Below are 23,025 nucleotides of genomic sequence, written 5' to 3' on the forward strand. Positions count from 1 at the left end.
GTCCAAATATCCACATTTATATCCCCTTACTGTGGAGTCCTTCATGTCTGCTGCCAGATGTTTCAGATAAAAATCAGAGAAATGATAGACAAGAGGACACCTGTGCCTAGTGCCTGTGAAGACCTCAGATCTGTTTGATAGAGCTCCCCTCAGCTTAATTGTAACATTCAACTCCAGGTGTGCCTCTTTGAGAAGGTTTACAAATTCTCTCCAATCAAAATTAGTCATTACCCTAAACAGAAAGGGCCACTTAACCTGATCATAAATCCTTCCTGCATCCAAACTCAAAAGCAATAAAAGTTTCCTCCTACTTTGAACAACCTGGAAAATCAATGCTCTTCTGATGAGATTGTCACCTTCCAGCTATAAACGTATGCTAATCTCTGTGCATTAGGGATGGAAGTACCTTATTTAATTTTCATGCTATAACAGCTGTAAAGACCTTATAGTTATGATTTATGACTGTCACTGGACTAGACGATAGGAGCTAGAAGGGTCTTTTACCCTTTCAAAATCATTACTATAATGCCATCCTTCCAGGAAAAAATGAAGCATTTATTCCTGAAGACTTTATTGAATAATCTTTCCCAGAAGCAAGTTAACGTCCTCCCCAAACCTCAATATCTCAACTAGAAGTCATTCTAAGTCCGGTGCCTTACTTAGACTGACCCCAGTTATTGTCACCCTTATTTATTTTTTCCCTGTTTTGGCCATCACTTCATCTTGTTCCTTTGCTGAAGTATGAAAACGAATGTGTTTCAATATTCTAATATTTGCTCATGCTATTTTTCTTCCTCTATCTCTGCCATATAGGAGGGAAAAATGAGCTGTACAACACTTTCTGTACAGAAACCAATACTAGCTACATGGAAGTCCAAGTAATAAGGTCCTTATACGTAATGGTGACACTAAATTCAAAACAAGGTTCATCTTGTGTCCTAACCTTCCATTTTCTAGCTTGGAGATATTGCAATAACTCCACTTTTGAGTGTAAAGCAGCTTATCTTTTAAATAATGGGAAAAAATCTGTAACACGCCCTCTACTGACAACTGGTCCCTGGCTTCCAAAGTTGTGTCAGAATTCTCTTTCGAAGGTGATCGCCATCTCATATATTTGTGACCATGCTGTTACATTAGATTTAATAAATGCTGTACTGTGTCTTCCCTCTACACCTTAAGATAGCCTGAAGAATAGTAAATTATTTCACTAGGAAGAATCTTCTTGATCTATTAACAGTTTTAGCTTCTGCAGCTACAACTTTGGCTTTCATAACGTCTTTCTCATGTGTGAGCTTTTGCAGGGTGTCAGAATTGTCATCTATAACTTCTGATATCTCCTTCAACTTTGCTTTGCAGTTACTCTTCTTTTTCTTCACAACTCTCCTTGTTCTGAAATACTCTAACCCTTGTCAATCCCTCTAAATAATTCCTATTTTCCATCTCTTTCATTTCTACCCTGTTTTTAAACCCCATTTTCTTTTTAATCCCACTCACCAGCTATCCCTTAGGAAGTAATTTCTGTGCATACATCCACAATCCCTTTTCCCAGTTTGCACATAGATCAGGTGTAACTTCAACAAAATGGCAATCATCTAGGGCCAGTTGTCACACCACTGGGTGATTCAATTCCGTAATAACTTTTGAATTATATCTATTATCCAGTCCTTGTATTTCTAAATCTCTTCTTAACAGATAAGGAAAGAACCAGTGTCTCATTGTTGCATCATTACCTTTTAGTTTCTTATTGGTGTACAGTCTGAATTGAATGGGACTCAAAGCTTTCAGTTAAATACACATGGTTCTGTAAAATATAATGTCCAATCTAGTCCAGTTATTGCATCTCATGTAATATGTAAATTAACACCTTCCATACCAAATATTCTCATAAACATCTAACCCCTTTTAATTGACAGTAAGTACATCAAACTGTATAGAGCTTGCAAAAAGGAAGCTTACTATTCCATGTAGGATCATCAGTTGCCCATATTGATGTCTGCACACGTAGGCATTATCTATTTTGAATTTAAGGTTAACCATGCTGAAGTGCTTGTCTGCACTTACCTGTATTCCCCACCTATATATGAAAAACAGCTTGCATGCTTTCTTAACTCTTTAAGAAAAACTGTTCCGGATACCCGTAAATAAATTAAATTTTGCACTGCTGTATTTAATGCTTAAAAGTACTAAGGCTACTGAGGAAGCAGCTGCTTGTATAGCTGTTCACTTCTCACAGCTACAAACTTCATTTTATTTTCACTGAACTGCTTGCTACTTTCCCATTAAGAATTAATTCTTTTACACCTTGTACATTTCACTCTGAACACACTGCACAGACCTTTCCTGATTAATTGCTTGTACCTGCAGATTCATTGTCTCCAACTAAAAGCATTTGTGAATGAAAAAAAAACAGCTAGAAACTGTGCAAGTACAAGACAGAATTAGTGTAGATTTTACTTGGAACACACTAATCAGACCTCTTATGATTAATTGCTTGTACTTGCTGTTCCTTGTCTTTAGTTAAAAACAGGTGTTAATGGGAAAATAAACAGCTAATAACTTTGCAAATTCAATAAACAGCTGCTATTTTTCATACTTTTCATCATTTTCTCCTGCTTTTCAAGTATATTTTCTTATAAAAAAATGTCTCTCTAAACTAAGGATGTCCATTCACCTCTGTAAAACAAGTGAATAATTATCTTTTAGTTGTTTGTATAAAATGGAACGCAATATCATCTAGCTTTTTTAGTGGTAGCGATGAGTCAGTTTTAAAGACTCTTGTAAAGTTAGGAATACAGCTGCAACCATTTCATTCAATGTTCGACTTGTGAAGTTGTGATAGATCAAGCAGAGAAAAACGTGCTAAATGACAGTGATGAAAATCGTGCCAGCAAGCTAAAAGTTGTGCTTATAACTGTAGACTTAGTCACAGTTGGATATGAACATTTTTCACCAAGACATTTCTTAGATGGGGAAATAAGAAAGTTGGCCATTAATTGGATGGGGTTATTAGTATGGCCACTCTTATGCAGTGGCAGCTTTCCAGCTTAGTGGATGAGAACCTTCTTATGTGGAAAATGTAGTAACTGGTAAAAATAGAGCTTTTGCTCTGTTTTACAGGAATAAAAGTTAAGATACTTTCCAGAGTGGTATATGGCTTTACTTCAAGTTTATTATGAATGGACTAGTTGATATACTGAATTCATGTTGTCTTTGAAGTCTGTGCCACTCTGAGATGTGTTAATACTTGTAGCCATGTTGCCTTGTAATGTGTCTTGCTATTGTGATATAGAAAGCTAGCCATTCAAACCTGTTTCTTAACTTGGATATGCTAGCATTTTACCTCCATTTCTAACACAGGATAGCACTGCTTAGGTTATGAGTTGCATGCATAAATAAATATATAGATGCATACAGATGTATTTACTTTTCAGAAGTAGCATTCTCACAAATTAGCATTTTATATAGTCATTGCACAACTGATTAAAATTGGATATTTATTTTGATGGAAGCTTGTTGTCTAATAAGTTGATGAATTGCTTTGTAATAACGTCATTCTTATTTAACTCCTGTCTGCATTTAAGGTTGTGTAGTTTGTGCAGTCCTTAAGACATAATAGATATATAGCCAGAACAGCTGATGCAAGATAAGGGATATAAGTAAGGTAAATGGCTGTTCATTAGGCATGTTTGATGTACACTTTCTTAGACCTTATAAAAGTGGTCCTTTTTATTTTAATTTAAAAATCTACATAGCTAGCTTATGTATATATATATATATATATATATATATATATATATATATATATATATATATATATATACACATTTCTTTCTTGCAGTAATGTATAATAAAATAGTTCTACCACATCAGTTCAAGGCTTAATGAGTGGAATAGTAAAACAATATTGTTTTATGTAGGAGAGAGATTCCTTGTGAATGTCTCTATGTAAGGTTTAAATATACCTGCTTCTGAGCACTAAGTATTTCTATTGTTCTGGTTTATTTTTGCCTAAGTAAATGCTTGCTAGCTTTATTTATATTGATGATATAACATATGTAACTTAATCCTGGCTTTTTTTTTAATTTGTTTTGTTCTAGATAGAGTGAATACTTTCAGATGCTTTATTTAGTTATTATTTACATTAGAACACGCTGGGATGAGCAAATAGCTAGTGCCACCTCAGGTTTGATGTGGACTGAGACATGTCTGCAAGGAAGATTGATGCCCAGCTGTTTTACCTCATTTTTAAAGGATTTAGGAAGAGCTATACAATTAAAAGAAATGTTTTATTGTAATGGTTTATGGTAAACAGTTGTGGACTGAGAATTATATTATTACACTGAACGGGATAATCCAGTGGCATAAAAATGAAAGCTGATTCATAAGTAACTGTTGAGAGTGGCATTCATGAGAGCATTGCAGTGTCTAGCTGAAGATCCCAACTGACCGACAGTCTCTGGTTAATTGATTTGTTCATTGTCACACTGGAATCAAATAAACAAACCATGGACTATAGGAAGCAACTCATTAACAGCTCATAGCCTTATTCCTCTATGCTAACAGCCAGACTAAGTTTAGATTAGATTTGAATGATCTCAGTGTTTGGGGAAGACAGACAGATTTCATTTTAAGATGTCCTGTAATATTTTTTATACAAATGGGAAATTAAGTGTTCATAATCTTGTTCTAAGCATTTTGGCTCTGTCATTGTCAAGATAAGCTTTTGTCTTCACCTCTGAGATAGTGTAATGTGGCAGAGTGGATGAAGTTACTGATGCACATAATTTTGTTATCTGACTTGGTTCCTGGATGGTGATACCTTCTTTGTATAGTTTGCATGTCTACTCTGTATTCACACTTTTTGCACTGGGATTTTTCAGTACATTTCCTTACTCATAAAAATAATAATAGGTGAATTGTCCATCTGTGTGTGCAATGCAGTAGTCTAGTATAAAGCAGGTATCAGACAATGAAGGAGTGCTATCTTCTGCTTTCTTCCTAGTGTAGCACTGTGGAGCAGCACTTGGTGTTGCTGCCTCACAATGCTTGGTTCTCTGCTGAGTCGTCGTCTTTGGGGAGACTACATGTTCTCCCAGTGCCCATGTATTTTTGTTGGCTGCTCTGGTTTCCTCCAACATACTGTTAGTAAATTGGTAATTCTATGTGTGTTATGGGTTGGCACCCTGTTCATGATTAGTTTCACTGTTTTGCATTCACTGGATAGACCAGCTCTCCCACAGTCATGAAATGGATTAAGTTTGTTTATCAGGAATGAATTAATATTTTGTGCTGTCTTTTCATTTTAAAGGCATGGAGTGATGATGTGGAATATATGCCAATAGAAAGCATTAAATGTATGTTCTCTTATCTTACAATGCACTTCACTGAGAAGAAAGGCTGTTCTACATCCTTCGGACTCAGTTAACAAGGTAGAAGGCAGAAGTAATTATCTGATGCAGAAGACAATGCTTGAGTTGTTATTTTCAGTTATTATTCAAGCGTTGTCGCCTCACAGTAAGACGTTGTCCTGTTCGATTCTCAGCTAAAGCGTCTTCTGTGTGGAGACATGTGTGAATGGGAGTACCTCCGTTGAAGGTTGTACGTCAGGACTGGCAACTCGGTACATAAAAATCTGCTGCCAATCATTAGCGGACCGGAGTTCCGCTGTGGCGACCCCTAACCCGGAAAAGCCGAAAGATACAACATTCAAGAAACCTTTTTTCCTAAAATCTGTAAGACGTTATTCTTTCTATGTAGGAAAAGACATGCTCATTGTGGAAACATTTAAATTTCCTTATTGCATTGTTGTTCATTTGCTCTTAAATGTTTTACAGATAGAGGTAAGATATTACTGATAGGTGTCAAGTTTTGGGAATGGAATGATAATGGATGGCATGTATTAGTATTCGGTGACTGGTATTTTTTTAAGCTGTCCACCAAATCTTTTTTTCCTGGCCAGCTAAATTTACTCAGTCATTTTATAAGCAGAGACTGATGCTTGCTATTTTTTTTTTTTCAGATGTCTTGTGGATTTAAACACTCTGCAGTTGTGACAGCAGATGGCAAGCTATTCACCTTTGGCAATGGGGACTATGGTAGATTAGGCCTAGGCAACACTTCAAATAAGAAACTTCCAGAAAGAGTGATGGCATTGGAGGGTTACCAGATTGGACAGGTATGGAATATCAGCAGTGTCTTTTATAATTCACTGTCAAAATGCTTTTCAGGATGTTGGACTTACAGTAAGTATTGTAGTTTTAATAAAATATTCTGTCATTCCAAGCAAGGAAGCATTTTTAGCTTAAAGTATTTTGCATATAGCTTTAACTTTACTGTATTTAGTTCTCGGCTGAAAAGTATTACATCATACCTACTTTTTTAACATAAACATAAATATTCTCCTTTGAGTAGGATGCCATTGCTGCTAATTTGTGTGGATGGGGGACTTCCAAGATGACTGCACATTGATCAACTGCCAAAACAAGCTAGATAAAGCTATTCATTTGGGAAAATTATGTTACAGACTATTGATTACATTGTATGGATGTCAGTAAAGAAGAAATTTGGAGAAAGCAAGAGGAAATCAATGAGAAAAGAAAGAAAGAAAAAGCTCTGGCTTAGAAAAATCTTTCATCTGTTCAGCAAAAGACAGATGTTCTTCATGTTTCACTGTTGCAGTCATTACATTTGGGTAGTCTGCTGGCAGGTTGCCCTCAGTCGGTCTGATTAACAAAGTATTGGGTCCTGCGTCGGTTGCTGTCCCTTCTTCCATGACGTCAGGTCGTCAGGGGTATAAAACATGCAGCCAGTGCCATTACATCAGTCTTTCTTGCCTGAAGCAGAAGCATTCACAAGTGCCGGTCGGCTGACTCCTGAAATTTTCGTTTTTGGGTTTCAGAACCGAAGTCTTCAACTTAAAGCTAAGTAGCCCGTTGGGGAAACTTTTTCTTGCTCCTTACCGATGTCAGTAAAAGTTAATAATTGCATTACTTGTGGAAAGCAAATACCTCATAAAGATTTTCATTTGTACTGTATTCCTTGCCTAGGCCCTGACCACGACGTACCTTGCTGTTGGTTTTGTGCTTTATTTAATCAGCGCACTATCCATCGTCGGTTCTCTGTTTAATTATCCAGAAATGTCATTGGTTAGCCATCCAACTACCGGGATTCTGAAAAAATGCAAAGATAAAGACAAGAGACAGGCCGCTGAGGCCCAAAACTGCCGACGATGCTTCTCCTAAGCCAGTTGCAAGTTCGCTGGTACTCAGTGAGGCGCTTTCGCAGCCCCTAATACCCGCTATTTCTGATTCGCAGGCCTCTACTAAGACCCATTCAGAGTCCAGTAAGCTGCGAGATGTTTCACCTGTGGAACCCGTGGATGTCTCTACCTTGTATGGGTCCGGAGCCGCTGTGCAGGCACCAGCTTCTGATGGTGTATTCAGGCCTATGGACTTGCATATTAAATCTACACCACCTTCATTACTAAGGCCTAAATCTCGATCTATGTCTAAAACATCGACTCCTAGGCCACATGTTCAGGCCCCTATGCCTAAAAAGCAAATGATCAGAATGGCTGAAGATCTAATTACTCTAATCTGGGGTAGTCAACCCCCCCCCCCCCTCTAAGAGGCCTAGGGCTGAGCTTGATTATGAATCTTCTGAACAGGATTCTGTTTCTTCTGACTCTTCTAATGACCTGGATTTGTCCATACCTACTTATGAGGATTCTGATGCAGAGGATTCCATTCCCCCTGCTTCCTCTCCTGAGGACTTTTCTTTTGGGGAAACTTTACATACTTTAAGGGAGCATTTCCACTGGGAAAGTCAGGAATTTTCTGATTCAAGAAAGAGGCTTAGGGATTTCCTTCTTTTACCTCAGCATAGGCCTTTGGCTATACCTGCTGTACTAGACATTGTTGATGTGTTCTCAGAATCCAGTTTGGCCCCTGATTCCTTGCCTTCGGCTCCTAGTAAGCCTGTCAGATACTACGGGTTCCTGTGTCCCACAAGTTCCTTTTTAAAAATCCTGTTGCAGATCCAGAGACCATTTCTCAAGGACCTAAGGGCATTAAGGCTTCTACTGCTAAAAATCCTACCCCTTCTGATAGAGATTCCAGGGCGCTGGATAGATGGGGTAAAAAGGTATATACATCTGCTACCTTGGCAATCAGAGCTTTAAACTGCCAATTTCATATATTAAAATATCAACAGCATATTATTGGACTGCTTAAACAAAGTGATGTTGATTCCTGATTGTGTGAAAAATAAAGATTTACAGGATTTAATGCATTCTGCTGAACAAGTTGAAAAACATACTTTGCAATATGGTTTTGATTCTTTAGAGGCCTCCTGCAGGGCTGTTGTACTGGGTCTGTGCTTAGAAGGCATGCTTGGCTTAAGGAGCAATCTTGATCATGTTAAAGCTAAATTGTTGGATGTTCCTTTAAATCAGGACTGCCTGTTTGGCAATAAGGCTGAAGAAGTTCTAAAAAAGATGGAAGATAAAGCTAAATCTATGCAAACTGTTAAAGATTTCTTACACGTGCAACCTCCAAGATTTAGTAGGCACTGGCCTACTAAGAATTGGTCTTTTCCAGCCCCTTCTAGATCCGACTGAGGGCAACCGGCCAGCAGATTACCCAAATGTAATGACATCCCCCTATGGTAAACAGTCTCAATGACTTCCTTTTAACAGTACCAAGCACTTACCTTTTAACCACCCCTCTGGGGGGAAAGATTGCTCTTCATGCAAAGAACTGGAAACTCATAATCCAGGATAAATGGGTTTTACATATAGTGTCCCAGGGATACAGATTTCATTTCCACACGTTGCCAACACCAAACAGGTGGCCAGACCTGCCCCAAATGAGTGGGCAGAGGCTCAAAAACAAGTACTTTCCCTCTTAAGCATGGGGGTTATTCAACCGGTACCAGAAGAGGAAAAGGGACAAGGTTTCTATTCCAGGCTTTTTCTGGTACCCAGAAAAGACAAATCATGGCGTCCAATCCTGGACCTGTCTACTCTAAACACCTTTCTGGAAATTCCAAAATTCAAGATGCTGACTCTTCACCATTTACTACCTATGCTAGGCAAAGATGCCTGGTTGGCAACTCTAGATTTAAAAGAAGCATACCTGCGCATCCCAATCAAGGAATCTTGCAGAAGATACCTACGCTTCAAAGCAGGCTACTTGCATTATCAGTTCTTGGCACTGCCCTTTGGCTTGTCTACTGCGCCCAGGGTATTCACAAAGTGCCTGGCTCCAGTTATTGCATTTTGCAGGCAAAGAAATATTCAAATATATCCATACCCGGACGATTGTCTAATTCAGGCAGAAAACCAGGACATACTTCTAAATCATCTGGCATTTGTAAAAAGGGTTCTGACTTGTCTGGGGTACACCATAAACAAAAATAAATCACAACTGGTACCCTGTCAACAGATTACATTCCTGGGTACAAGCTTGAATATAACTACCCAGATGGCTTTCCTCATGCCAGAGAAGGAAATTCATTTGGTAACTTACTTCAAACAAGTGGCCACAAAAACCCTGCTATCTGCAACACAAATACTGCAAGCCTTGAGGTTCATGGCCTCCTGCATTCTTCTAATTCCATATGCAAGACTGCATATGAGGAAACTACAGTGGTGCTTAAAAAGTCTATGAAGTCAACATTGTCACAGCCTGGAAACAACGATTCCTATCATACCTTGCCTACGCCTGGAGTTCCTTTGGTGGGCAGAGGCCTGCCACCAGAACAAGGGACTGCCATTCACACTACCCTCTGCCACCAAAACCCTAACTACAGATGCATCAGACTATGCATGGGAGGCTCACCTGGCAGGGAAGAGCATTCAGGTCAAATGGAACTCAAATCAAATGCACCTACATATCAAGCAAAAAGAAATGTTAGCTGTACAGAATGTTCTGACAGCCTTCAAGGACTACATTCTTCCAGGACAACTAATAGTAAAGACAGACAACACCACGGTTATGTGGTATATAAACAAGCAGGGGGGGTACACATTCCTACCCCCTCTGCAGATTAGCCATGGCATTGTGGAACACAGCCTTGAGCTACCAAGTGCACTTACAAGCTCAATTCCTGCCAGGAAAATTGAACACACTGGCAGACGGACTAAGCAGAAAACTCATAGACCCACACGAGTGGCAACTGGAACCACAGATTTTCAACATGTTGATAAGCAAATGGGGAAGCCCAGGCATAGATCTATTTGCCTCCCCCCCAGAACTACCAGTTGGACATGTTTTGCACAAGGACTCCCCACAAACAAGCATGGAAAGTGGATGCTCTCTCCTTCAGCTGGGAAAGCCTGTCAGTCTACGCCTTTCCCCATCTGCCTCTGCTCTCCAAAGTTCTGCTGAAAGTCAAACAGGACAAACCAAGGATGATTTTGATTGCTCCAGACTGCCGCCCCAACACTGGTACCCACTCCTGCGCAGTGTGTCGCAAGTAACTCCATGGCACCTGCCTCAGACGCCTTCCCTGCTGTCTCAGCAGGAGAACCAAATTCTGCACCCTCAGCTTCCAACATTGAACCTTGCAGCCTGGCTAATCACTTAAATTCACAATTATCATTCCTCAGCAAGCCTGTGATGGATGTCATCTTGGAGGCAAGAAGACCTAGTACTAGAAAATCGTATGCTGACAAATGGAAAAGATTCTGTGCCTGGAACCAATCTTTAGGGATGAGCACAGCAACGACCGATTTCCCTCAGATTTTGCAATACTTAACTGAGATGCTTCACAAGGGCCTGTCGTTTTCCTCTATTAAAATCCATGCCTCAGCTATTTCAGCTCACTGTAACACAGAACCACCCTCTTCTCTCATCTTCTGCTCAAGCAGTATCTCAGAGGAGCAAAAAACTTGAGACCACCCAGGAGAGCCCCTGTCCCTGCCTGGGACCTTAACTTTGTTTTGGAGAAGCTCACTCTACCTCCTTTCGAGCCAGCTGCTACTGCAGACTAAAAATTTATTTCTTGGAAAACAGCCTTCCTTTTAGCAATCACTTCAGCTAGAAGGGTATCTGAATTACATGCCCTTATGGCAGTGGAGCCTTTCATCATCTTTCATGCGGACAGGGTATCTCTCAGGACCAATCCATCCTTCATGCCCAAGGTGGTATCCAGTGTGGCTCTTAATCAGTCCATTAATTTGCCAACCTTCTTTCCCAATCCATAGAACAAAGGGGAATGGATTCTGCATTCCTTGGATGTGCACAGGCAACTTAGATTCTACTTGGACAGGACTAAATCTCGAAGAAAATCTGAACAATTGCTGGCAGCATTTGCTGCAGGGGCAGAGGGGAAGGCTATTTCAAAACAAACCATTTCCAAATGGATAAGCCATTGCATTCATTTCTGCTATAAGTACCTTGGAAAACCTATCCCCCAGGGGATCAGATCTCACTCCACCAGGGCTGCATCTACTTTTGCAGCCTTTCTCAGAGGTGTTCCTACCGGGGATATTCTAGAAGCTGCTACCTGGAGTTCTGTTCATACTTTCACCAAGCATTATCATTTACCAATTTTCTCTAAATTCAGAGCTGAATTTGCCACTGCTGTCTTGCAGGGCCTTATAGCTGGTCCTAATGCTGTATAAACTCCTCCCAACCATAGCTTTGGGAATCTGCCCAAATGTAATGACTGCAACAGTGAAACACGAAGAACATAGTGCAGTTGTGTACACTTATAAATGTAGATGTTTGAGTGTATTCACTGTTGCAGTCCTGGTTACCCCCCCCCCAGCCCCCTACTTTTCTTTGGCCATACCTCTACTTTCCTTCACTATGCTTAAAAGCCTTTTTGGTGTATTTGCTTTTGGTTGGAGGTATAATTTTGTGTTATTAATTTTATTTGCTCCCCATTAGGGGGGCACCTGACATCTGGGGCAAGAAAAACTGATGTAATGGCGTCGGCTGCATGTTTTATACCCCTGATGACCTGACGTCATGGAAGAAGGGACAGCAACCGATGCAGGACCCAAGACTTGTTAATCAGGTCGACTGAGGGCAACCTGCCAGCATATTACCCAAATGTAATGACTGCAACAGTGAATACACTCGAACATCTATATTTATGGTAAGTGTACACAACTGTACTGTCAGGTTTCAGCTTTGGTCTAGGAGATGGCTTCCAGTAATGTATAGAAAAAGTAAGTCAAGTGTTCTCAGAGTTGTTCAAAACAAGTTAAACACCGAAGGAAAAAAATGTACATGCGTACGCGCACACACACACACACACACACACACACACACACACATGTATATAGTCAAAAAACAAAAGCCTGGAAAACATAGAAGAAGCTTTGACTGTCTGCTCAGATGATCTGATAAAACTGCAAACATCAGAGGGTGAAATGGGAAAAGGCTATTTGAGCTTCAGGCTTCTCAAGAAGAGCTGTCTCGAAAAAATAGTAATGTTAAAAGAATGTGCAGTAAAAATATGAGATTTTCTGCTGTACCACAGAAACTTGAAGGAACACACTGCAATAATTTTATGAGGGTATATATATATATAAGCAACTGGACTAGTGTTCCATAGATGGATTTGTTAGTTGAGAGAGCACGTAGTGTGTTTGTTCCAAAAAACAAGTGTATCCCAGCAATCAGGAAACGCTGAGAGGTGGGTGTGAAATTCAAGATGCTGGTATCCAACTTTCTTCAGAATATGTTTCCTGGATGATCAAAAGCATTTTTGGATGTGGATCATACTAAAGAGGAAATAGAACAGTTTAGCCATTAGAGTGTGAGCTAGTAAGCGGAAGGGGACTATGTTTCTCATTCTTTTGACAAGGAACAAACCCTGTAGAGAGATGTTGCCAGTGAAACATTTGCCTTTATTCCAAAGGCAAATGCTTCATTGACAGAAAAACACAAAGGAGCTGACTAGAAGGACCAGACGTACCTCAGACTTGAACCAGAGACTTGTGTTGGGAGATGGAGAGGATTGAGAAGAAAACCAGCAACACTGTAAAATTAGTGAATAAATGGGAGACTGTAAAGCATCAGTCATGTTAAATAAAATAATAGGCATGTTAAATGAGGTTTTGCAAGACTAGAATTTTGTTGACTGTATTAAACTGGTGGGTGGACTGTAAAAGATATACATACACGTCACTGTATGTCATTAATTTTTAAAATGAAGCTGATTGTACTGAAGTAAAACAGTTTTTGTTCTTAACTGTATAAAAATGTAATGATATAGATTGCATGTTGTGTTGTAAGGCAGTCTTGAATAGTGTGCAGTCAGGAGTATTTTAAATGTGAGTTGGGGTGTCTTATCAGTGACTTCTGTATATGTTAAAGATAGTAATGCAGTAAAAGCATTTTTTTAGGTGTAAGGTATCCAGACTTTTCACAGTAACAAGGGAAGAAAGGCTAGACAAAAGTAAGCTAAAGTAAATAGAATGCTGTGCTTTTAAGCTGCTGGAGTGGGGGATGCTAATTAATCACTGTATGTTGAACTAAGATGATAATTTCTTCTCTTTTATGTATGTGGATATCTAGAGTAATATCCTCTGTTTAAACTGTAGACTTTTTTTAAGCAAATAGGTGTGGAAAATGTTAAATAATGAAAGTAATGGAAAATGGTAGTTCTTTCTTGTATTTGTATAATCATTAACTTTGTTTTTCCATTAATGAAGGCTTTCAGTGGGAGACAAAAAGTCTGCAAATGCAAGCAGTTAGTCAAAAGAGGGCTGAGCAGTGTGTTGTCAGTGAAATACACAAAGATTGTTTGCATCTTTAAAGTCAAGTACTGGTTTTACTTTAGATAAGCCTGCAGATGTGAAGTCTGAATACTGTCTGTTGAATGTAGAATATAAGGTACTTGGCAATTAACATTTAAACATGCATTGACAGGCATTGGCAATTAACATTTAAACATGCATTGACAGGCAGTTCATTGAAAGGTAAATTAAGTTTTAAACCGTGAAAGTGAATAAGTTATACAAGAAGTTACCTCCCCATCATCCTTAATTTGATACATTTAATATAGCAATACACAATTTAGTTTATTTAAAGGTACCCAATGCACTTTTTTATTAGGGCTAAAACTGAATGTTTTTTGAAAGCGTGCAAGTTGTTTTCATATCAGGAAGTCTAAATGAGCTAAGAATATAACACAAAAAAATAGCATGCACTTTAGCATAGATAACCTTTAATGTTAAGCTGTCTATCTTGCCTTCGTTTCTTGCTTGTTGGGATCGGAGCCGATCCTCTGCTCCGACTCGGCCATCTTCTATAGCTCGAGGCTACCCCTTATCCCAAGATGCCTAGCGCTAGCTACCCAGATCTCGTTTGCCGCTTCAAGCTGCGAGGTTCGATGTTACTGGCTCAGGCTCGTATAACTTGTATTGATCTACCTTTTCTGTTAGATTAGGGCTTTTTTTCTAGTAGTTGTTGTTAAAATAATATTCGCTAACTAATTTATTGTAGTTTAGTGTATTTGTAGTTTTTCCTTAGAACTCGTTTAAGTTAGAGAGTTCTCCCCCCCCCCATCCCTCTTGTAGGTAGCATTTTAGTTTAGCTTCTTTTTCTGATTGTAGGTAGCCGTTTAAGTTAGAGGCTTCCTAATTAAAAAAAAAAAAAAAAACTATCTTTAAACTGTAGTAGTCTGTGTATTGTTTGTTTTTTTTGTGGTTAGTGTTTAGCATTAGTTTTGTTTTGCTCGGCCCTAGGCCAAAAACAATTTAGAGTTATGTCTAAAGAATCCAAGGTGTCTGGATTCAAGAAGTGTGACTCATGCTGTCAGAAAATGTCTCTGACAGATGGGCACACTTCTTGCGTCTATTGCTTAGGCGCAGTGCACCTGCAGGACTGTTGTTCTGTATGCCATGCATTTAGCCCAAGAGTTCTGCAGGAGCGCAAAAATAAACTTATTTTGAGGGGTCTTCTCAAGCCCCAGGATTCACCGGCCAAGGCTCAGCCGGTGAAGTCTCCTAAACCGACCAAATCGTTGGCTCCCAGCTCGGAGCCGTCATTGGCCCAAGCATTACCTACTACTTCGGTTCCAGCTGGAACCGAGGAGACTGCCTCCCCGTCGGCTCCACCATCACCTTCAGAGCCATCACGGACCCACAAGAGGCCGAGGTCCCCTTCCCTAGAATCTATACTTTCAGCTCCTTGGTCTCCCCTATTGCAGAGTGACCGTAGTCACAGATCATTCCACTCTTCTCGGTCCTCTAGGCTCTCTGATCACGATGTGGAGAGAGTGGTTAGTAGATTGTTGAAGTCGCAGGCACTGGCCAAAATGTTGTCCAGCCCTCCTCAGCAGGTGTCAGCTCCGTCCGTTTCTATCAGTGTTCCTCCTCCGACTCCATTGAGCTCGGAGCCGGAGTTTGTTGGGGTTCGAATCGTGGAACCGTCTGCATAACGATTTCTCCTTCAGTTCCGTCGTCGGCTCTGAGCCCCTCGATGGTGCCGTCCGTCGAGGGATCTGGGCGCTGAGACTCCCTCGTCGGCTCCGAGGGGGCGAGTGGCATCGGACACTTGTATGACCCTGTTCTCCCTCTCAGAGCATCGGCGCGGGTGAGCTCAGCTCCTACATCGGCCCCGGAGCCATCTCCCTTGGTGTGGAGGAGGATTCCGGTTTCCTCGGAGCCTTCTCTGCATCGTGGCAGGGACGCCTTCGATGTCATGAGGAGTGTACTGGCCTCTGAGTCAGCTCCACCTTCGACCCCACTGGCTCCATCCCCTGTAGTGCCTGCGTCAATCTCTGTCCCTCCTCCAGACCCCAAGCGTGGGGAACCGGCACTCCAGAGCACCCCATTGGGTGTTTCCTCCTCTTCCGAGGCCTCCCCTGATCATTCAGAGGAGCCCCCTCGGAAGAGGAAGTGCAAGAGGAAGCACATTGACTCCCCCAAGTCTGTCACTTCGGATACGGATTTGGATGAATCAGAAGGGTCCCCGAGATCCCCCTCTGAAGATGTTTCCTTTTCGGACATCCTAGAAATGCTTAAGCAGAGGGGGAACTGGAATGATGTAGCCCCTACCGAGGATGAATTTGTATTCCTGGATGCATTCGGTTCCCGACCTTCCACCTCCTGGGTGTCTCCGCCCTTCGATCCACTAATGTCAGTGGTGGCTCGAAGGGCTTGGTCAGCCCCGGATACAGTGGAACCAACCCCGAGGAGACGTGGCAAGTTTATCACTGCACCCCCTGATAAACAGTTCCTTACTAAGGGTGTTCCCGTAGATGTCATGGTGGTAGCAGCAGCCACTAAAAAGGAGTTAGCGGAAACTTCTTCCTCTGTCCATCCTCCTAACAAGGAGTCTAAGACATGGATAGATACGGGAAGCGAATGTTTGCTTCAGTGACCTATTCCATGAGGTCACTGAATTACTTATGCCATTTTACCAGGCTTCAGAGGGATCTCCTGAAAGAGCTCGAAGATACCCTCCAGGATCCATCAGCTGAAGGGGCTCAAGCTAAAGTGGCTTCTCAGCTGGCGACCCTTAATTCTGTAGTCAACTCCTCCATGAGGCTCATTTCCTATGCAGCCGATGGTGCGAGTAGAGCCGCAGGTACAGGCGTGGCCCTCAGGAGACGCGCTTGCATGCGGCTGTGTAACTTTGCGGAACACTTTAGAGCGTCGTTCACCAACACTCCCTTTGATGGTTCCTTTTTTTTTGGACCACAGGTGAAAGACACTCTGACTAGGTGTGAGCATGAAGGCAAGACTCTCTCTGCCGTGGGAGTCCGTTTTTCCACTCCTTCCAGACCATACCCCAAGGGTCAGAAGAGTGGTAAAATGTGGTTTCGGAAATCACAGGGAGCCCCGCCTGACACACGTAGTGATTTTTCCTCCAGGGGCAGAGGAGGAAACAACAACAACAGACCCCGCCCTCGGGGCAGAGGGGGTCCGCAGAACCAGGGCATCAGAGAATCCTTCTATGATAAGCCCTTCCAGCATCCCTGAAGGGTTGCCCGGCTGCCCGCCTATGGAGGCAGTCGGGGGAAGACTTTCACTGTACCCAAATGCCTGGCAAAACATAACATGAGACAAATGGGTACACTCTATCATATCCGGAGGCTACATAATTCCCTTCCTTCAACCCCCCTCATCATCAAGCAAGTCCCTTCCAGATGTTCCACCCAATCTGAGGGCCCAAGCAGTCATAGAAGTTTCAAGACTGCTAGAAAAAAGAGTCATCGAGGAAGTCCCGGCAGACCAACACTGATCCGGAATTTACTCGAGGTTCTTTTTGGTACCAAAAAAGACAGGGGACTGGAGACCAATATTGGATCTCAGCAGACTAAACAAGTCTGTTCAAAGAACAAGGTTTCGGATGGTCACGCTACAGTCCATTCTACCCTTCTTGGATCAGGACAATTGGATGTGCTCATTCGATCTCCAGGATGCATACTACCACATCAAAATGGACAGGCGCTCCAGGAGGTTCCTTAGCTTCCGGCTGGGAGCCAGTCACTACCAGTTCAGAGCTTTGCCCTTTGGTCTCACCACAGCCCCCAGGGTGTTTACCAAATGCATGGCAGTAGCCACGGCTCACCTGAGGCATTGAGGATTCCATGTGTTTCCATATCTAGACGACTAGCTCCTTACTGCTACTACCAGGCATCAACTTCTTCAAGCCAGGGACTATACAATTACAATTTGTGCACAGCTAGGCATTACTATAAATTTTGAAAAATCTGCCTTGTTGCCCTGTCAATCTATTACCTATATAGGAGCAGATTTAGATACAAGAAGTATGTCCGCAAGATTACCACCAGACAGGGTGGCCACAATTCGACAGCAAGTCCATGTCCTCATGCAATGCAAAAGGGCAGAAGTCAGGGCAGTCCTTCTAACTCTGGGCTCTATGGCAGCGGCAATTCTTCTGATACCTCTGGCCCGTTTTCCCATGAGAATTTTTCAGTGGCTCCTTTTCACACAGTGGTCCTTTCAACAGCTCCCCATGTCTCACATGATCATGATTACAGAAACATGCAAAAGGCACCTTTCCTGGTGGATGGTTTCCCCACTAGTGTCTCAGGGCAGACCATTCATCCAGCCCCCTCCGGTTGCCACAGTGACCACAGATGCCTCACTGATAGGGTGGGGGGGACATTATCATGGCAGGACAGTCCAAGGCACTTGGCAGCCTCACGAGTACCATCTGCACATAAATGTCTTGGAGATGAGAGCCGTGCTTCTAGAATTGCAAGCCCTTCAGGACTTTCTCCCTTCCGGGACCATTGCAATTCGAACGAACATGTCAGTGGTGTGGTGCATCAACAAGCAGGGCGGAACCAGGTCCTACCCCCCTATGTCGAGAAGCACTCAGACTCTGGCAGTGGGCGATTTCCTCCCAATGACTTCTGATTGCGAAGCACATCCCTGGGAAGTCCAACGTCATAGCGGATAGGCTCAGCAGAGCTATTCTCATGCCTCACGAATGGTCTCTGAATCAGGTAGTTGCAGATCTGACCTTCCGCAAATGGGGACAGCCTTGTTGCGATCTGTTTGCCACCCCTTTCAACAGCAAATGCAGCAACTACTTCTCCCTTTTACCGCTTCCCAGTCACCCTCCCAGAGACGCTCTAGTCCACGATTGGCCTCAGGGACTTCTTTATGCCTTCCCGCCGTTCCCTCTTATACCCAAACTTATACAGAAAGTTATTCCGTTGGGTTGCAGAATGATCCTCATTGCCCCCTACTGGCCTCGACAGATATGGTTTCCGTTCTTGCACCGTTACCTCCTCGAGCAGCCCTGGATTCTGGATCCTATTCCAGACCTCCTGATTCATCAGACAGGAGAGCTGCGTCGATCCCTCCAAACACTCCAGCTCACAGCTAGGTTGATCCAGTTCCAACCCTAGCCAGGCTTCCCAGCCCGTACGTGAGATCATTGTCTCCTCTCACAAATCCGCTACTAGGAAGACTTATGCTAGCAAATGGAAACATTTCTCTTGTTGGGCAGAGACTAGGAACATAGATCCCTTTCAGCCCCAGTGCACGAAATCTTGGAGTTCCTAACAGAGCTTTTCCATTCTGCTTCTGCCACAATCAGGGTTCAACTAGCGGCCATCTCTAACTTTCAAGTTGTTTTTTCTAATCTAAACATTATGTCTCATAAGCTGTGTAAAACCTTTCTCAGAGGGACTACTCTTCTTAGGCCCCCAGTAAGAGATCACCCTCCTCCTTGGGACCTTAATTTGGTACTAGCCTCCTTGATTATGCCCCCTTTTGAACCGGCTGCATCCTGCTCCATTAAGTTTCTATCATGGAAAACTCTCTTTCTGGTAGCTATTACCTCAGCCAGACGTGTTTCGGTACTTCAGGCACTGAGTGTTCGTCCTCCGTACTTAGTTTTTCATAAGGACAGGGTTGCACTGAGAACTAATCCTTCCTTCCGAAAGTCTGCTCGGAGAATAACCTAAACCAATTTATAGACCTCCTTGTGTTTTTCCCTAACCACACCAACAAGGCAGAATACAAATTGCACCAAATGGATGTTCATAGACAATTGCGTTTTTACCTACATAGAACGAAGGATATAAGCAAGTTGGACCAACTTTTCCTTTCCTATGCTAGGGGCAAACAGGGTCTTCCAGTTTCCAAAGTGACTCTGTCCAGGTGGTTGTCTCACATTATTACCTTCATCTACCAACTAAGAAACAAAGAGTTGTCTATCAAACCGAAAGGTCATTCTACTAGGGCTATGGCCACCTCTGTAGCCTTCCAGGCTAGGTTGCCCATGGACTCTATCTGTGCCGCTGCCACGTGGGCAAATCCTCATACTTTTATTTCTCATTACAAGTTAGACATGGTCTCCAGGAGTAGAGCTAACTTTGGTTCCACTGTTCTGAAGAGTCTGTTCCAATGAGCCACCCAGGATCGTAGGTGCTAGGGACGCTGTCCCAGCAAGCAAGAAATGAAGGCGAGATAGACAACTTAACATAAAGAAGTTATGTACCTACCATAATGTTCCATGTTAGTTGTCTTCATCTCACCTTCTTTCTTGCGTCACCCCCTCCATCCCCCTGTCCCATTGGACCAAGAGGAGTTCAGGTTTCACTGGCTGAGTGTTCTCTGGTGGTTTCCTCTACTGACTTAGAGTTTATGACAGGTAGGCTTAAACTTCTACTTGGAGGGGTTTCATTCTATATCTATGGCTTGGGTTAGCTATTTCAAACGAGATCTGTGTAGCCAGCGCTAGGCATCTTGGGATAAGGGGTAGCCTCGAGCCAGTAAACAGCTCTCGAGCTATAGAAGATGGCCGAGTCGGAGCCGAGGATAGGCTCCAATCCCAACAAGCAAGAAAGAAGGGGAGATGAAGACAACTAGCATGGAACGTTATGGTAGGTACATAACTTCTTTTTTTAGAGTAATAAAACAACATAAACAGAATAGTTCACGACAGTGTGAATATTTATTAAATCAAGCTTTCACATACAAAACACGCTTTATCAAGTATTTTAAAAGCGCCAACATATATTCCTTATATAAATTAAATTAATGACATGATCAGTGATTTAACTTTTTCAGATTCAAAATAAGTTTTAATAGGCAAAACTCAGTTATACCATGTGTATTCAGTGCATTAAGCCTGCTAATCCATTCATATTCACAGGCTTCTGTTTTATTCACAATATCACCCTAATTTCAATATCAGTTAAGTGTAAAACAAAAAAAATTAAAAGTATGAGATATACCCATTAAAGAAACATGTTTAGCTGACACATTAGTAGAGTTCAACTTCTTGATATGAAATGACTTTGTTAAATAAAAATACTAATATTGCATAGAGGTCTGTTAAAAAACTTGGATACAAAGGTATTGCATGTTTTCATTCATAGGTTACTTAAACTAAAAGGTAATAGGATATATATTTAAACAAGAGAAACAAGATGATGTCATACTATGGTGAGTGAAAGTGCATTGAAGGAAGAGAAAAGAAAATCGTATCTGAATACTTTTTTTTCACAGGGCATTTTTTTGTGGATAAAATAAACTCCAAAGTATGCTATTTCTGCATAAAATGAGCATTGGTACAGACAAGATTGTTACTTTTAAAAACATTTTCCCTTTTTCCTCTCTATAATTGTCTGTCAGGAATACATTTACTTCTACTTGTATGTGATCTCACACAGATTTGTCTAGGTGAGCAAGAGTATAAAGGGCATGAAGCAACCACTTATGTGTGACACAACAGGAGCTGCAAGAGTTAACTCCACTGAGTTATCTAGACCTTTCATTGTATGAAAAGAAAGCAGTTTTATGGTCCAAATACCTTTTAGTCTTGACTATTTAGGGGCTTTTTTCTTTTAAGTACCTAGGACAGCATGTAATTCACATTTGTTCTGTTTGATGGGTATGACAGGTAATTAGTGTAAATAACTGATGTTGTTTTAATGTCCCAACAGGTTGCCTGTGGCTTAAATCACACTCTGGCTGTGTCAGCTGATGGACTGATGGTCTGGGCCTTTGGTGATGGAGACTATGGGAAACTCGGTCTGGGAAATTCCACAGCTAAGTCATCTCCACAGGTTAGTTGCAAACAAAAACACTCGTTAAAATGATTTAGATTTCCATGCTTGACAAAAAAAATGTTAGAAAGAGTTGTAGTTAACTTTCCATGCTTAACTTTGCATTCATTCTTCATCTGAAAATGTGGCCATTTCACCTGCTGCCTTAAAAATCAGTTGTGGTTGCTGTTATTTCTAACCTGAATGTAGGCTGCTCTGTGTGTTGTCTCTTCCCCCGAACCCATACCTGAATTGCTCACAGTAGTAATCAGATACTCTCCCAAGTCATGTCATTTAAAGTAGTCTTCTCTCAACATTACACATTCCCTAGCTGCAGTGTTATCTGCCTACCATCCCACTCCATATTATTTATAGGAGTAGTCTTCTCTCAACGTTACTGACTCCTTAGCTGCAGTTATCTGCCTTCCCTGATAAAAAAACTTTACAGCAATCTTTCTGTCTTCGTGTATTCTTTTTTTTTTTAATCATTGCTAGTAGTGTTTTCTGTGCTTTTGCTTTTTCTCTTACAGAGGCTGTCAGACAAACTGCTGGTTTTAGGAGAAGTATGTCTTGCAGCTATAAGATGCCAAATCCCATTGCATGTATGTATTTTGTTTAGGAGTAGCTGATTTAGCAGAAGATTGCTGTATTTGCACAGCATTTGGTCATCAAGCAGTGATTGAATGTCAGAACAAGTTCATGCTTAAGGGTCTCTTTCCTCCTGACTCTTTGAAATCTGCCTCTGGAGATTCTCCATCCAGGAAAAAGTTCTTGGATACAATACAAGGGGACCAGAACGACAGACCCAAGGAAAAGGGCAAAAAGACGAGGAAGCAACCCCTTAATTGCTCTCCATCATCCAGTTTTTTCTTTGGTGGTGGCAAAAATATCCAAGTCTTTGGATTCTTTTAATGTTTCAAATCCAGTTCCAGTCCAGTTGAAGACTCCTACCTTACTGAGGCTGAGGTTTTCCCTGAATCCAATTTCTCCTAGGCTACGGTCACCCTTTCTACAGGAGTGTTGCTTACAGTGATCTTTGAGGACACCTTCCACATCTTCGTTTTTAAGATCCATCAGGTCTACCAGAAGCTGATGTGGATAGAATGATAATGATGTTCCTCAGGACCCAAATGCAGTTTGTATTTCTTCTACCTCTGTCTGCCATTGGACCTGTGAGCTTTGGACCCCTTCCCATATCGATGACTACTGTTAACTCCAATCTAATCTCCAGGTTTGGGGATGTTGAAGCCAAGTTCTTCCAGATTGTCCACGTCAGATCCATAGTTGTGGTCATTCTCAACTCTGGCATCATCTCTGACCCAGCTGGCTCCAATTTCTTCAGAGCAAGAAGGTTCTCGGAGAAGAAGCTTCAATGCAGAGTCTGAAGGTAAGAGTTCAACTCCAAAGCTCTTGGAGCCATCCCTTCCCCTCCAGAGCCTTGGCATTAGAGAGCTCAGCTCCAGTATCAGAGCAGAGTCGAGGTAGTCATACTGGTGTATAACTTCGGTTTCTGCTGGAGTGAGTTTG

The 23,025-nt window shown here is 41.8% G+C and overlaps 1 protein-coding gene across 5 annotated transcripts in view; it reads left to right on the forward strand.

Annotated features, from left to right (window-relative positions):
- The window catches only part of HERC1 (HECT and RLD domain containing E3 ubiquitin protein ligase family member 1), a 3,987,333-nt gene that overhangs the window by 3,494,406 nt on the left and 469,902 nt on the right, over nt 1-23,025 (forward strand). For all 5 annotated transcript variants that reach the window (XM_044077739.1, XM_044077741.1, XM_044077740.1 and 2 more), the window contains exons 66-67: nt 6,020-6,175; nt 21,397-21,519. In XM_044077739.1, the coding sequence (XP_043933674.1) occupies nt 6,020-6,175; nt 21,397-21,519 (279 nt within the window). The remainder of the gene's footprint in view (nt 1-6,019; nt 6,176-21,396; nt 21,520-23,025) is intronic.

Source organism: Protopterus annectens, chromosome 7.part0 (assembly GCF_019279795.1).
Source record: "Protopterus annectens isolate FY-2018-M chromosome 7.part0, PAN1.0, whole genome shotgun sequence".
NCBI classification, from domain to species: Eukaryota; Metazoa; Chordata; order Ceratodontiformes; family Protopteridae; genus Protopterus; species Protopterus annectens.